This window comes from Coregonus lavaretus, assembly GCF_964263955.1.
Source record: "Coregonus lavaretus genome assembly, chromosome: 30".
Classification (NCBI taxonomy): Eukaryota; Metazoa; Chordata; class Actinopteri; order Salmoniformes; family Salmonidae; genus Coregonus; species Coregonus lavaretus.
The window spans coordinates 28,755,407-28,768,337 of NC_140017.1; the positions used below are offsets into that span (position 1 = coordinate 28,755,407).

Below are 12,931 nucleotides of genomic sequence, written 5' to 3' on the forward strand. Positions count from 1 at the left end.
GGCATTCTCTCAACCAGCTTCATGAGGTAGTCACATGGAATGTATTTCAATTAACAGGTGTGCCTTCTTAAAAGTTAATTTGTGGAATTTATTTCCTTCTAAATGTGTTTGAGCCAATCCGTTGTGTTGTGACAAGGTAGGGAGGGGGTGGGGGGTGGGGGGGGGGTGGGGGGGTGGGGGGGGGGGTATACAGAAGATAGCCCTATTTGGTAAAAGACCAAGTCCATATTATGGCAAGAACAGCTCAAATAAGCAAAGAGAAACGACAGTCATTACTTTAAGACATGAATGTCATTCAATACGGAACATTTCAAGAACTTTGAAAGTTTCTTCAAGTGCAGTCGCAAACACCATCAAGCACTATTTTGGAACTGGCTCTCATGAGGACCACCACAGGAATGGAAGACCCAGAGTTACCTCTGCTGAAGAGGATACGTTCATTAGAATTACCAGCCTCAGAAATTGCAGCCCAAATAAATGCTTCCCAGAGTTCAAGTCACAGACACATCTCAACATCAGCTGTTCAGAGGGGACTGTGTGAATCAGGCCTTTATGGTCAAATTCCTGCAAAGAAACCACTACTAAAGCACACCATTAATAATAAGAGACCTGCTTGGGCCAAGAAACACAAGCAATAGACATTAGACCGGTGGAAATTTGTCCTTTGGTCTGGAGTCCAAATTTGAGATTTTTGGTTCCAACCACCGTGTTATTGTGAGATGCGGAGTGGGTGAATGGATGATCTCTGCATGTGTAGTTCCCACCGTAAAGCATGGAGAAAGAGGTGTTATGGTGTGGGGGTGCTTTGCTGGTGACACTGTCTGTGATTTATTTAGAATTCAAGGCACACTTCACCAGCATGGCTACCACAGTATTCTGCAGCGATACGCCATCCCATCTGGTTTGGGTTTAGTGGGACTATCATTTGTTTTTTAACAGGACAATGACCCAACAAACCTCCAGGTTGTGTAAGGGCTATTTGACCAAGAAGGAGAGTGATGGAGTGCTGCATCAGATGACCTGGCCTCTACAATACCCCGACCTCAACCCATTTGAGATGGTTTGGGATAAGTCGGATGGCAGAGTGAAGGAAAAGCAGCCAACAAGTGCTCAGCATATGTGGGAACTCCTTCAAGACTGTTGGGAAAAGCATTCCAGGTGAAGCTGGTTGAGAGAATGCCAAGAGTGTGAAAAGCTGTCATCATTGCAAAGGGTGGCTATTGAAAAATCTCAAATATAAAATATATTTTGATTTGTTTAACACGTTTTTGGTTACTACATGATTCCATATGTGTTATTTCATAGTTTTGATGTCTTCACTATTATTCTACAATGTAGAAAATAGTAAAAATAAAGAAAAACAAACTTTTGACTGGTACTGTACATTCAGCGTTAGTTTGCTGGAATGCACTGTACGTGAATGTACTGTATTATTCTGATTAGCAGTGAAGATAGAAATCACCATCCCAAGATTGGACATCTCAGGAGATGAGTACACAGGCTGTAAACAGCAGACTGGCCACTGCATGTATCACTGCAACTCCAGTCCACAGGGCAAACTCTGCTTCACTTTTTCACTTGTTAGGGCTCATTAAAATGTAGCCCTAGTAGCCTTTTTTTATCGATGTTTGCTATTTCATGAACAGTCAGACGTGTTTTGATGCCTACATACTTTGTTGTTCGACGGGGAAAGAACTATGCACTAATCGCACATATTTGTCTTGATCTAGGATGTTATCTTTGAAAATATCTTTAATCCCTCAGGATTACAGATATCTCTGTCTAATCTGTGACATCAGATGCTATCAGATCAGATGTGTGTCAGACATGAGCCTTATCCTTTAAATGGCTTAACTGTAATGACTCTAGATCAGTTTGTCTCTGTTGCTGCTGCTTTGTTTCACTAAAATATGTTGTTGACAGAGCTGAGGCAAGGCAGGCCTCACCAGCTCCTTAATCCATAGTAAACAGAGGGTTTGAAACTGATTTAACTAAGAGGCTGCCATAGTCTATACAGGCAGAGCCGTTTACCTGTATCTCTCATACATACTGTACATCTCTTTGGCTCTGTGTATAGGTTATTGTATGTCGGATTATTGGAATAGCAAGTATTGTATTCCCATTAGTCCATATACATATCTGGCAAGGATAGAGCTGATATGTATTCCATGCATCAGTTACCAGACATGACACGGAACACGTGGACACAGACAGAGGAGTGTTCCAGTGGAGCTGTTTGTTTTCTTTAATAAATGTACATTGCTCCAGTTGAGCCACTGCTCTGGGGACAATGTAGAACTGACCCCCTCGCTGTTTCTGTTGAGTCTTCAGCTAACGTTCCTTCTCTGTGGAAGGAAAACTCAGACTAGATCTTGTTGTGTGTAGTAGTCATCAGAATTGTAGTCATGTTTGAAGTCATGGCAACATCAACAGGAAGCTGTAGTTGCTACATAGGCTCAATCGCTGTATACACAAACCACTTAGAATGCCAGATTGCGATATGACACATAACTGCACATAATTACTGTAAACAAAATGTGTCTACAACAAGTGAGAGATTGAAGTTGTGAGATCACAGGTTCTCTCTATTGTTCTAGAGGTGCCCCGCTATAACCTGTTCCTCCTCTGGCCTGCAGGAGGCACTGTCAGTGGTGAGTGAAGACCAGTCCCTGTTTGAGCCTCCTTACGCTGCTGCTGCCCCTCTACCCAAGACAGACATGACTGCATCTGGCACACAGGACTACGTCCAGCCCCATAAAATCAACCCATTACCCCCTCAGCAAGAGTGGATTAACCAGCCAGTCCGAGTCAACGTCAAGAGAGAGTATGACCACATCAATGGATCCAGGTACATTCAGCAGTAGACACAGTCCATCTCACTGGACTCCAGCTCTTATGTCTTGTCCCTGTATGTCTTCGTCTCTGCTGATTTGAGTTGATGTTTCCTAGATTAGTCTATATTCAAAAGGATAGTTGATCATAACAATTGCTTGTGTACAGTTAGATATGATTTTTGGCCACCTTCTGCAGTAAGTGAGCTGCTCATCTACCACTCACTCATCTGCTCCATTGGCCCTGTGGTTGGTCTATATTTCAAACCATTTTCATCACACTTTAATACATGCTTAGAGCCAATATAAAGATGTCTCTCCCTGACACTGACACTTTGTGTCTGTGCAGCAGGGAGTCCCCAGTGGACTGCAGTGTGGGGGGTAAATGCAATAAGCTGGTGGGGGGCAACGACACGTCTCAGATGAGTTATGGAAGCTACATGGATGAGAAGAACGCTCCGCCCCCCAACATGACCACCAATGAGAGGAGAGTCATCGTCCCCGCAGGTAACGATGACTTCTATGATACAAACCACGTGGTATTTCTTTATAATTAACGAAAATCACATATTGTTTTTATTTTATTTCCGATGTTATTCATTGCTCATAAACTAGACCTATAAGTAGTATGACTCTACATTCCAGGCTGTGAGAAAGGTTTACTTTTCAATCGTTTTTCTTCATAGTCAGATGGAGGGCCTATAAACGTGCTCTCAATTGGCATACATTTTCCGATGTTGTAGAAATGTTTTTATTAGCCCCGGATGTATTTAGCTGGGTCACGGGTGAAGGCTCTTTGATGCTTTTGTTAGTAATGTTTTAGCTTACTCATGGGAGCATGACTAAACACATACAGGCAACAGAGGTCTGTTCAGCCAGAGCTCTTTACATTGGCTAATTGATTCACATATTACAGAGTATTATTTATGAGGGATAAATGCTTTAGGAAACATTCTCTCTCTGTCAGTCTTGGAAGAGATGTGTGGTACATCAGATATACTCTAGAATAAATGTAGGCATATGATTTGACTCTATAATCGTATTAAATAGGCTAAACAATCTGGGAAAGGATGGGTCACATAAATGAATTGAAAGATGGATGAATGAATAGCTAGATAAATAAACAAGTGAAAATAACGGATGGATACATTAGCCATCATTTGGAAATAATTATGAGACCAAAACTTTAAATGCATTCTCAATCACTGTGAAAAGAGTAGATTGTCCTGTGCTGTTTACACTACCTCTGTACCCTTGTATTTCTCCAGATCCATCGCTGTGGTCTCAGGATCATGTCCGCCAGTGGCTAGAGTGGGCCATCAAGGAGTACGGCCTGCTGGAGATGGACACGGCCATGTTCCAGAACACAGACGGCAAGGAGCTGTGTAAGATGAGCAAGGACGACTTCCTCCGACTGACCACCATGTACAACGCTGAAGTCCTACTCTCTCATCTCAATTACCTCAGGGAAAGTAAGTTCTGGCAGCCATTTGAATTGATCTATACTGAACAAAATATAAACGCAACATGTAAAGTGTTGGTCCCATGTTTCATGAGCTGAAATAAAAGATCCCAGAAATGTTCCACATGCATAAAAAACGTATTTCTCTCAAATGTTGTGCACAAATCAAATCAAATCAATTTTTATTTGTCACATACACGTGTTTAGCAGATGTTATTGCGGGTGTAGCGAAATGCTTGTGCTTCTAGCTCTGACAGTGCAGTAATATCTAACAAGTAATATCTAACAATTTCACAACATATACCCAATACACACAAATCTAGTAAGGAATGGAATTTAAGAATATATACATATATGGACAAGCAATGACAGAGCGGCATGGACTAAGATACAGTAGAATATTATAGAATAGAATACAGTATATACATATGAGATGAGTAGTGCAAGATATGTAAACATTTTTAAAGTGACTAGTGTTCCATTTCTTAAATTTGATTGCATCCCTGTTAGCGAGCATTTCTCCTTTGCCAAGATAATCCATCCACCTGACAGGTGTGGCATATCAAGAAGCTGATTAAACAGCATGATCATTACACAGGTGCACCTTGTGGTGGGGACAATAAAAGGCCACTCTAAAATGTGCCGTCTTGTCACACAACACAATGCTGTAGATGTCGCAAGTTTTGAGGGAGGGTGCAATTGGCATGCTGACTGCAGGAATGTCCACCAGAGCTGTTGCCAGAGAATTAAATGTTAATTTCCATACCATCGTTTTAGAGAATTTGGCAGTAAGTCCAACCGGCCTCACAATCACAGACCATGTGTATGGCGTCGTGTGGGCAAGCGTTTTGCTGATGTCAACGTTGTGAACAGAGTGCCCCATGGTGGCGGTGGGGTTATGGTATGGGCAGGCATAAGCTACGGACAAGAACACAATTGCATTCTATCGATGGCAATTTGAATGCACAGAGATACCGTGACGAGATCCTGAGGCCCATTGTCGTGCCATTCATCCGCTGCCATCACCTCATTTTACCATGATAATGCACAGCCCCCTGTATACAATTCCTGAAAGCTGAAAATGTCCCAGTTCTTCCATGGCCTGCATACTCACCAGACATGTCACCCATTGAACATGTTTTGGATGCTCTGGATTGACGTGTACGACAGCATGTTCCAGTTCCCGCCAATATCCAGCAACTTCGCACAGCCATTGAAGAGGAGTGGGACAACATTCCATAGGCCACAATCAACAGCCTGATCAACTCTATGCGAAGGAGATGTGTCGCGCTGCATGAGGCAAATGGTGGTCACACCAGATACTGACTGGTTTTCTGATCCACACCCCTACCTTTTTTTGAAAGGTATCAACAGTATTTTTGACCAACAGATGCATATCTTTATTCCCAGTCATGTGAAATCCATAGATTAAATTGACTGATTTCCTTATATGAACTGTAACTTAGTAAAATGTTTGAAATTGTTGCATGTTGTGTTTATATATTTTTTCAGTATATGTCAGTGATGGATTGTGGATGTGTAGGACTCTAGTTTCTCAGTGATCTTTATTCTCAATGTGGTAACAAACAGTGACAAGATGACAAAACAGAAATTCTTCCATTAGCCAGTCTGTACTGCAGTCTGACATTGACATAATTTACATCCAATCTCGTTCACCCGGCTATGTGAGAATGCCAGAAAACGTGGTTTACCCGTTTGTAATGTTTTACATTATGTCTTTTGCCTGGATAGTTTTTTTCATAAAGAGTAGAGGAGGCTTAAATAGCACAGACATTTCCATCTCTGTTTCTCAGCGCATCGCCCCTGCTTTTAGATGTTTTACTGAGGGTAAGAATGCCAAACCAAGGGGAATAACATGACTCACTGTGTTTTGTCACCATTGTCATCATGTTACAGTCGCCAGACAATGATACAGCCTTACTGGAAACCTGGACCCCATTTCTCCAAAATGGCTGCCCTGCAGGCCTTGGCACATACAGCCATCGCAGCCATGAGGACTTAAGAGTTTTTTCCCTGTAGATAACCATCATCTCTGGACTGTAACCCGCTCTCCCTCCATTTAGGATTGCCTTATTCCACATAGGCCACAGTAAGATGAAGCCCAGGTGCATTGCCTCAGGAATCACGCGAGCGAGTGAGGCCTATGTGTTCAGCAGAGAACAGGAAGTTTATCTGTAATATACAATGGAGGCAGCTTGGCTGATTCATTGCAAGGCCTTTTGTACATTACGGCCTCGCATGTTTTGGCAGCGAGACACGACTGTAAAGAAACAAGGTTTCTCTGCACCAATATGCAAATGCCATCTATAAGCAAGATATCAGGAGAACAGGCAGCATCTGGCATCGCGTACAGATCATCTGGACTGTGTACCGTTCTGTGCTGTATAGTTTAGGTTTTATAGACATCCACTGCATTTTATGGAGTTGGTGGATGGCCATCACAAAACATACTAAGCCATAATGTTGGTGGCCATCCATAAAATCAGTTATTTCAGTAAACCAGGAAATATAATTCCATGGATATCCCACCCTCTATGTATGACGGTTATCCTCTGCTGTTTGCACTCTACTGTATGGCAAGAATAGCAGCTGCAGCTACAAAATGTCATGACATGGAGCTGGGTGGAGCCCCTAATGGTTAATAATTCTAACGTTTCTCCTAAAAATTGTGATGGGTCTTGCTGTGATGTAATGGGAACTTTATTCTGTGAGTGACAACAGTTTTCTCTGTGCTGTGCGTGGCGTCTGGGCTCAGGGAATGGGGATGACTGCCGTGAGTATAACAGCCCCATTGTGTTACAATGCAGCATGGACTGGAGGCTCTGTGTGTCTGACTGACCGCCTCCGGGCCCTCTCCCTCTCCGCAGAGCAGTTTTCATTAGGAACGGTTGCCGCGGGACTTAGCCTGGCTTAGGCGTCCTGCACTGCGGCTCTCCCCCCGCCATGATTCTTTTGATTTAGTTGTTGTGTGTTTTGGAAACAGAAGAGATGTTTCGGAATCTTCCGCTCGGCTATTGAAATTGCTTTGGACCCCTTCCCAAGCCAGGAGAAAAATGCTCTTTTTTCGTCCCGTGCCTAGCTGACCAGTGGCAGGCCTTTTGAGAAATAAGCAGCACTAGGGCGTATATTAACGCGGGGCGGTGAGCTCGGGTTGAGGTGGGAGAAACTGTGTTAGTAAAGGCACGATGTCGGAAGAGGGCAGGGTTTATCCTGACCTCAGGGCCACAGATTTGAAACTGAAGCTGATCTTTTCCCCCTGCAGCACAAACAAACACAATCACAGACAATGAGCTAGCCCGTCCAGAACGCAGACCTCTGGCTTCACTCACGAGGAGAGCTGGAGCGGGGCCGAGCTCTCGGTTCCGACTCAGACACACATACAGAGGGAGAGGGAGAGGCAGGCCCTGGAAGTATTTAGTGATTACAGGCCGTGTGATGCCTCACCCTCTCCCGTCCTCCACTTCTCCACTCTCCTCCCAACCCGACGACGGTCCGCCCTCGACGAGCTGGAATCATTTCATACACATCTGTGTACATTGTGTGTTACTTTGGGGTCTGTTTATTGAAACTCTGATTAACATTCTTCAGTGTCATTAAGCTTGTTCACTGTAGGCCAGAGCAGGGCAGGGACATTTCCCCTCCCTGCGGCTGTATGCTAACAGAAACAACACGCCTGTCTGCTTACTCTTAGTCATACACAGGGAGGAATATCATATAAATGCACATGCCAGCAAGGCATTCTGCACATATCTGAATCTCTGTCTCCAGCTGCGAACAGTAATAAGGGTGGTTGCCTGTGCATTATTTTGGCCCCATTGTTGGTCACTTATCCAGATTTTATATGCGATGGCCGCCTGTTCTCCAATGTGCTTTCAATTTGGGGCGCAATTTGAGAATTTGTTCAAATTAGTCTGTCAGGGAGGGACTGCGGACTGTTTGCTTTATTGCACCCATGTAGGTCGGTTTGATACCACATGTGCTGGAACGAACCAAGCACAGCACAGTGAAACCTCCAACAAGGAGAGATTGTATCCTCAGACACAGAGACAGGAGAAAGGGGGGAGAGAGAGAAAAAGAGGGAATGAAAGAGTGGGAGTTTTTATTGAAGTGCGTGGAAATAGCCTGAAGTGGCTCTGATTGAGTGCCATAGGAGAATAGCTGCATTGCTTTCTTTCCCAGCTGTCCCTGCTCTGGTCTGGTCTGCTCTGTGTGGCTGACTGTGGCTGGAGGGATTTACAGAGTGATAAGTCTGGGCTCCCAGCCTCCCGGGCTGCCTCTGCTGCTGATCCTACTGCTGCTGCTGGTGCAGCCCGCTCCAGTGTGGGGACATTCTCAAGACCTCAATAGTTTATTCAGACCATAAACATCTGGGCTGAAGGCTGCAGAGGAAAAGGAGGTCTGAAGTTCTCTCCTTCGCAGCCAGTTACTCTCTCTCTCTCTCTCTCTCTCTCTCTCTCTCTCTCTCTCTCTCTCTCTCTCTCTCTCTCTCTCTCTCTCTCTCTCTCTCTCTCTCTCTCTCTCCCCTTTTCTTTTTAGGTTTTTATGGAGCTCCCCCTGCATTAGTTATTTCTATTGGCAGATTAGCACTGCAGTGGAGGGGCTCAGAGGCCTGGCTGCCTCTGTTGTTAGCTGTTAGGTACCATTACACAGCACCTCTGGTTGGTTTGGGTTGGTCAGGGAACTGAGCTAATGTAGTCTAATGAGTGGGGTCTCCGAGGACTCCTTTAAGGGGCAGTGGCCTCACCGCCTGGGTGGGTGCCCCTCAGATTGTTGATGGAAAGAAGGGTATGTACATGTTTGAGGGGGTGTGGGGCTTGAGATGGGTTTGTTGATGGAGAAAATGGTATACATGTTTGAGGGGGTAGTACAGATTTTAGCTTGGTAGGATCAACAACAGGCCAGGGCTCAGCAAAGGTCAATGACGTCTAACCATCTCACAAGGATGTCTGTCAATATTATGGTGTGTCAAGATGGAGGATGGAGGGGCAGGGGGCGTTTTAAAGAGTCATCATTCATAGAAAAGAAAGAAAAGAAAACAGTGCTCTGGGCAGATGTGGCTCGGTTGAAGGAGGCTGAACATTAGCCAGTCATCCCACTGCGCAGTCAGATTACTGGGAAGTGTTTTCGAGGGGGAAGAGTGTGTCCAAATAAATAGGCGGTGTGGCCAAGCCTCCCTCGCCCAAAGTGTCAGTGTTGGCGCTCCCCATTTTCTCTATCTTTCTCCCTCTCTCCCTCTCTCCCTCGCTCTCCCTCTCCCCCTCGCTCTCCCTCTCTCCCTCGCTCTCTCTCTCCCTCGCTCTCCCTCTCTCCCTCGCTCTCCCTCTCTCCCTCGCTCTCCCTCTCTCCCTCGCTCTCTCTCACTCCCTCGCTCTCTCTCTCTCACTCGCTCTCTCTCTCCCTCGCTCTCCCTCTCTCCCTCGCTCTCCCTCTCTCCCTCGCTCTCCCTCTCTCCCTCGCTCTCTCTCAGTCCCTCGCTCTCTCTCTCTCCCTCGCTCTCTCTATCTCCCTCGCTCTCCCTCTCTCCCTCGCTCTCTCTATCTCCCTCGCTCTCCCTCTCTCCCTCGCTCTCCCTCTCTCTCTCGCTCTCTCTCACTCCCTCGCTCTCTCTCTCTCTCTCGCTCTCTCTATCTCCCTTCCTTAGAATAGCGGTCCCAGCGTTCTCTTTTGAATCTGTTTTCTCAGCAGCTCTGCCTGTCTGGGGCGGCCCCCATGTGGAACGCAGTAGTTAACCCTAACCCCATCTCTCTCTCTCCCCCTGAGGATGGGTCGGTGCCGTGCCTACCCCGTGCGCTTACACTGAGAGTGTGGAATAATTTTTGTATGGGGAGCTGCGTTTGATTGCTGTGCAGGGACCCTGCCTCACATAATGCTTCCCCTGTTCACCGGCCCCAGGTCCAAACCAGGGCCAGAGCCTTGGGGGTGGCGTGGGGTGGAGCGGGATAGGTGTGTAGAGCCCCTCGCCTCCCGCCACCCCCCTTGCTGTGGCAATTCCCAAGCTGTAGCCCATACTGTTATTCATCTCTCCATCTCCTCCTGCCCATTCAGAAAAGCTCCTAGAGTTCCTTCCTAACCAGCAACTCCCCATAGTAGTAGTCTTTGTCTTAAATTGTACACTCCCTATGGTAGTAGTAGCAATGGTATTTTCCCAGTGCATTTTTGGTCTGTTTTTCCACTCTGATTTATGCGTAGTTGCAGCTAAAGTTAAGAGAGCGTTTTGGTGCCGCCCAGGGTGCCTGTGTAAGCAGAGGAATGCAGAGCACAGTTCTGCTCCATAAGGTAAAATGAAAAGCTAGCCATTATGCTATTATAAATAGTCTTGGTTTCTGGACTTTAATAGTCAGGAGGTTTGTGGTGGAATTGTTGACTCAGCACAGCATTCCGAGTTTAAAGGATTACATATTAAAATATTGCTGGGTCAATTCTTTATTGGGTAGAATGGATTGATTGTTTACCATGTACCATGGGCAGTTTTTAGGTATACTTTTAAGAGGCATCTCAAATGAAAGGAAATTGAGATCTACAGTAATCAAAGATCTTCTTACTGCCACCTACTGGTTATTGGCCAGTGTTACTACCTACTACCATACCCTGTTCAAAGGCACTTACCCTCTGAATGGCACACATACACAATCCATGTCTCAATTGTCTCAAGCCTTAGAAATCCTTCTTTAACCTGTCTCCTCCCCTTCATCTATACTGATTGAAGTGGATTTAACAGGTGACATCAATAAGGGATCAAAGCTTTCACATGGATTCACCTGGTCAGTCTATGTCATGGAAATGTTTTGTACACTCAGTTTATAATGAATAATGAATCATTAGAATTAATTACTTGAATTACTATACTATATAACCTATTAGCCAGTATTTTTAATTTGTCTTGCCCTATGCACAGATAACTGTAAACTTTGAGATCATACAGCTCTGACGTTGTGCCCATCTGGCGTGTTGCAGGTAGTTCATCATCATCCTACAACACTCCATCTCACACGGACCAGTCTGCACGCCTGGCTGCCAAAGAAGGTAGGACAGCATTAATGTTAAATATGGGCAACTGTTTTCTATTTCAGAGGTGTTTTTATAGGGGACTATGTTTCCTGAATTGAAAAGAGCCAGGAACAGTGAGGGGAAAAAAGTATTTGATCCCCTGCTGATTTTGTACATTTGACCACTGACAAAGAAATGATCAGTCTATGATTTTAATGGTAGGTTTATTTGAACAGTAAGAGACAGAATAACAACAAAAGAATCCAGAAAAACGCATGTCAAAAATGTTATGAATTGATTTGCATTTTAATGAGGGAAATAAGTATTTGACCCCATCTCAATCAGAAAGATTTCTGGCTCCCAGGTGTCTTTTATACAGGTAACGAGCTGAAATTAGGAGCACACTCTTAAAGGGAGTGCTCCCAATCTCAGCTTGTTACCAGTATAAAAGACACCTGTCCACAGAAGCAATCAATCAATCAGATTCCAAACTCTCCACCATGGCCAAGACCAAAGAGCTCTCCAAGGATGTCAGGGACAAGATTGTAGACCTACACAAGGCTGGAATGGGCTACATGACCATCGCCAAGCAGCTTGGTGAGAAGGTGACAACAGTTGGTGTGATTATTCGCAAATGGAAGAAACACAAAAGACCTGTCAATCTCCCTCGGCCTGGAGCTCCATGCAAGATCTCACCTCGTGGAGTTGCAATGATCATGAGAACGGTGAGGAATCAGCCCAGAACTACACGGGAGGATCTTGTCAATGATCTCAAGGCAGCTGGGACCATAGTCACCAAGAAAACAATTGGTAACACACTACGCCGTGAAGGACTGAAATCCTGCAGCGCCCGCAAGGTCCCCCTGCTCAAGAAAGCACATATAGAGGCCCGTCTGAAGTTTTCCAATGAACATCTGAATGATTCAGAGGAGAACTGGGTGAAAGTGTTGTGGTCAGATGAGACCAAAATGGAGCTCTTTGGCATCAACTCAACTCGCCGTGTTTGGAGGAGGAGGAATGCTGCCTATGACCCCAAGAACACCATCCCCACCGTCAAACATGGAGGTGGAAACATTATGCTTTGGGGGTGTTTTTCTGCCAAGGGGACAGGACAACTTCACCGCATCAAAGGGACGATGGACGGGGCCATGTACCGTCAAATCTTGGGTGAGAACCTCCTTCCCTCAGCCAGGGCATTGAAAATGGGTCGTGGATGGGTATTCCAGCATGACAATGACCCAAAACACATGGCCAAGGCAACAAAGGAGTGGCTCAAGAAGAAGCACATTAAGGTCCTTGAGTGGCCTAGCCAGTCTCCAGACCTTAATCCCGTAGAAAATCTGTGGAGGGAGCTGAAGGTTAGAGTTGCCAAACGTCAGCCTTGAAACCTTAATGTCTTGGAGAAGATCTGCAAAGAGGAGTGGGACAAAAAATCCCTCCTGAGATGTGTGCAAACCTGGTGGCCAACTACAAGAAACGTCTGACCTCGGTGAATACTAAAAAGGGTTTTGCCCTCATTAAAATGCAAATAAATTTATAACATTTTTGACATGTGTTTTTCTGGATTATTTTGTTGTTATTCTGTGTCTCACTGTTCAAATAAACCTCCCATTAAAATTATAGACTGATC

The 12,931-nt window shown here is 45.1% G+C and overlaps 1 protein-coding gene across 2 annotated transcripts in view; it reads left to right on the forward strand.

Moving 5' to 3' along the window:
* LOC311105384 (Friend leukemia integration 1 transcription factor-like) overlaps positions 1-12,931 on the forward strand; it is a 35,251-nt gene that overhangs the window by 9,683 nt on the left and 12,637 nt on the right. For both annotated transcript variants that reach the window (XM_084147528.1, XM_084147529.1), the window contains 4 exons: positions 2,637-2,848; positions 3,181-3,338; positions 4,100-4,303; positions 11,269-11,337. In XM_084147528.1, coding sequence (XP_084003654.1) covers positions 2,637-2,848; positions 3,181-3,338; positions 4,100-4,303; positions 11,269-11,337 — 643 coding nt within the window. The remainder of the gene's footprint in view (positions 1-2,636; positions 2,849-3,180; positions 3,339-4,099; positions 4,304-11,268; positions 11,338-12,931) is intronic.